The sequence below is a fragment of the Chionomys nivalis genome, unplaced genomic scaffold (genome assembly GCF_950005125.1).
Source record: "Chionomys nivalis unplaced genomic scaffold, mChiNiv1.1 scaffold_140, whole genome shotgun sequence".
NCBI classification, from domain to species: domain Eukaryota; kingdom Metazoa; phylum Chordata; class Mammalia; order Rodentia; family Cricetidae; genus Chionomys; species Chionomys nivalis.
Window position 1 is genome coordinate 30,981 of NW_026646893.1, and position 2,436 is coordinate 33,416.

General features: G+C 40.6%; 1 protein-coding gene across 3 annotated transcripts; it reads right to left on the bottom strand.

Moving 5' to 3' along the window:
• Nucleotides 1–1,042: 1,042 nt before the first annotated feature.
• LOC130869119 (sorting nexin-3-like) lies at nucleotides 1,043–1,603 on the bottom strand. 3 transcript variants are annotated; one of them, XM_057761191.1, is made up of 2 exons: nucleotides 1,508–1,603; nucleotides 1,043–1,441 (listed from the first exon to the last, which is right to left on the bottom strand). In XM_057761191.1, the coding sequence occupies exons 1-2, from the start codon at nucleotides 1,601–1,603 to the stop codon at nucleotides 1,115–1,117; spliced, it is 423 nt and encodes a 140-aa protein (XP_057617174.1). In that variant the 3' UTR covers nucleotides 1,043–1,114. The 3 variants fall into 3 exon arrangements, with proteins under 3 accessions (XP_057617174.1, XP_057617173.1, XP_057617175.1); XM_057761192.1 differs by having other exon boundaries at nucleotides 1,191–1,222; nucleotides 1,348–1,603; XM_057761190.1 differs by having other exon boundaries at nucleotides 1,043–1,603.
• Nucleotides 1,604–2,436: the final 833 nt, after the last annotated feature.

Consider the following 2,436-nt stretch of genomic DNA (forward strand, 5'->3'; position numbering starts at 1 on the left):
GTTGATCAATGGAATTGAATTGAAGACCTGGATACTAATCCACAAAACTATGAACACTTGATTTTCGAAAAACTAGCTAAAATTATACAATGGAAGAAAGAAAACATTTTTAACAAATGGTGCTGGCATAATTGGATGTCAACCTGTAGAAGAATGAAAATAGATCTATGTCTATCACCATGCATAAAACTCAAGTCCAAATTGATTAAAGACATCAATATAAATCTGTCCGCACTGAACGTGATAGAAGAGAAAGTGGGAAGTAGTCTGCAACACATGGGCACAGGAGACCACTTCCTACATATAACCCCAGTAGCACAGACAACAAGTGAATAAATGGGACCTCCTAAAACTGAGAAGCTTCTGTAAAGCAAAGGACACAGTCATTAAGACAAAAAGACAACCTACTGAATGGGAGAAGATCTTCACCAACCCCGCATCAGACAAAGGTCTGATCTCCAAAATATATAAAGAACTCAAGAAACTAGACATTAATTTTTTTTGCATTTCAACTTTTATTTGAAAACAACTTAAATTTTTAGACAAATGATTTTAGTATATAAATTTGATTTTGGTTTTATACAGAATATAAATATTTCCCTCATTAATCTTCCATGTGTAGGGAATTACAGGCCAGAAGAAAGATGCACTCTGCACACAAAGTACACCTCATATGTGTGGCACCGGAGACAAACAGTGTCGTGCTCCTGCACATAAATTAGGACCAAGTGGTGACATCACACATTAAGGGGGAGGAGAAAGATTCTAGCCAATCAGATTCAAGAAGCAAACAGGACACAGAATCTGCAAATAAGACCAAGTCAGCAACTTTTGTCAGGACAGTGCAGGTCTATGGGGTTTGTGAGGCTACCATGTGCATATGGATGCAACACGGAGAGTTAGGTAGAGAGGCTCAACGAGGGAGTTTTCACTAAAGCAAATAAAAAACTTCTTGTCAACTGTCAAAACAAAACAAAATGAAAGGGAGCCTGTGAGTGTTAGAACACCCAGGGAGGGTTAGAGCAGCGCCCGTGCAGCATGCTAAGTGAGTTACAGCTTCTTCATTGGTGTGGAGCAATCATTAATGGTCTCGTTTTGCCTCTTCTTTCCAAACTCAGGCATGTCTTATTTTAGATGGAGTATAGCTTTTATCTATTATTTCATCCTGTAAAAAAATGTTTAGACAATGTTCATTCTGGGCCAGAGAATGACCAGCGACCTTGTTTATAAACTGTTCCAGCCCTTGCTTCCTTTCCTCGATGAAATTGTCAGCAAATATTCCATCATCTCCTCTAAAAGGAAGCTGCCACAAAAATGCTTTCCCAGGGAGTGGGGGAACTACAACCTTGCTCTCTCTTTCTAGTTCACTTGGAAGCCACTCAAAGTCACTGTATCTTCTTCTAACAGTAGATTCCTTCAGCTTGAAGATAGGAAGATTTGTCTTGACCCTGATCTCGTAGATGGTGAACCGGCCCCAGCCGACCCCCATGGTCTGCAGGTAGCTCACATCGATCTCGAGGAAGTTGCTGGGCGGCCCGTAGGCGTCATTCAGGTCCTGTGGCTTGGTGATCTGCCGCCGGGTGTCCGCTACGGTCTCCACCATTTTGCTGTGTGACATTAAAATTTTAAATAACCCAATTAATAAATAGGGTACTGAACTGAACAAAGAATTGTCAACAGAAAAAGTTCAAATGGCCAACAGATACTTAAGGACATGTTTAACTTCCTTAGCTATCAGGGAAATACAAATCAAAACAATCATCTTACATCTGTCAGAATGGCTAAAATCAAAAACACCAATGATAGCCTATGCTGTAGAGAATTGGAGTAAGGGGAACACTCATCCATTGCTGGTGGGAATGCAAACTTGTGCAACCACTTTGGAAATCAGTGTGGCGGTTTCTCAGGAAACTGGGAATCAACCTACCTCAGGATCCAGCAATTCTACTCTTGGGAATATACCCAAGAGATGCCCAATCATACTACAAAAGCATTTGTTCAACTATGTTCATAGCAGCACTTTTTGTAATAGCCAAAACCTGGAAACAACATAGAGACCCCTCAATGGAAGAATGGATAAAGAAGGTGTGGCACATTTACACATTAGAGTTCTACTCAGCAGTAAAAAAACAATGGCATCTTGAATTTTGCATGCAAATGGATGGAAGTAGAAAACAGTATCCTGAGTGAGATAACTCAGACCCAAAAAGAGGAATATGGTTTGTACTCACTCATTAGTGGACTCTCGCCATAAACAAAAACATTGATCCTAGAGAAGCTAAGTAATAAGGTGAATCCAAAGAAAAACATATATAGATCCACCTGCAAATAGGAAGTAGACAAGTTTGCCGGGTGAAAGTTGGGATCATTGGGGTGGACGGTTGGGTAGTGGGTAAAAGAGAGGGGGAGAGAGAAGGGAAAAGGGAAGGATAGGGG

Bases quoted from the DNA above. Each gene is read 5' to 3' on its own strand.
- LOC130869119 (XM_057761190.1), bottom strand. From the start codon at position 1,603: ATGGTGGAGACCGTAGCGGACACCCGGCGGCAGATCACCAAGCCACAG.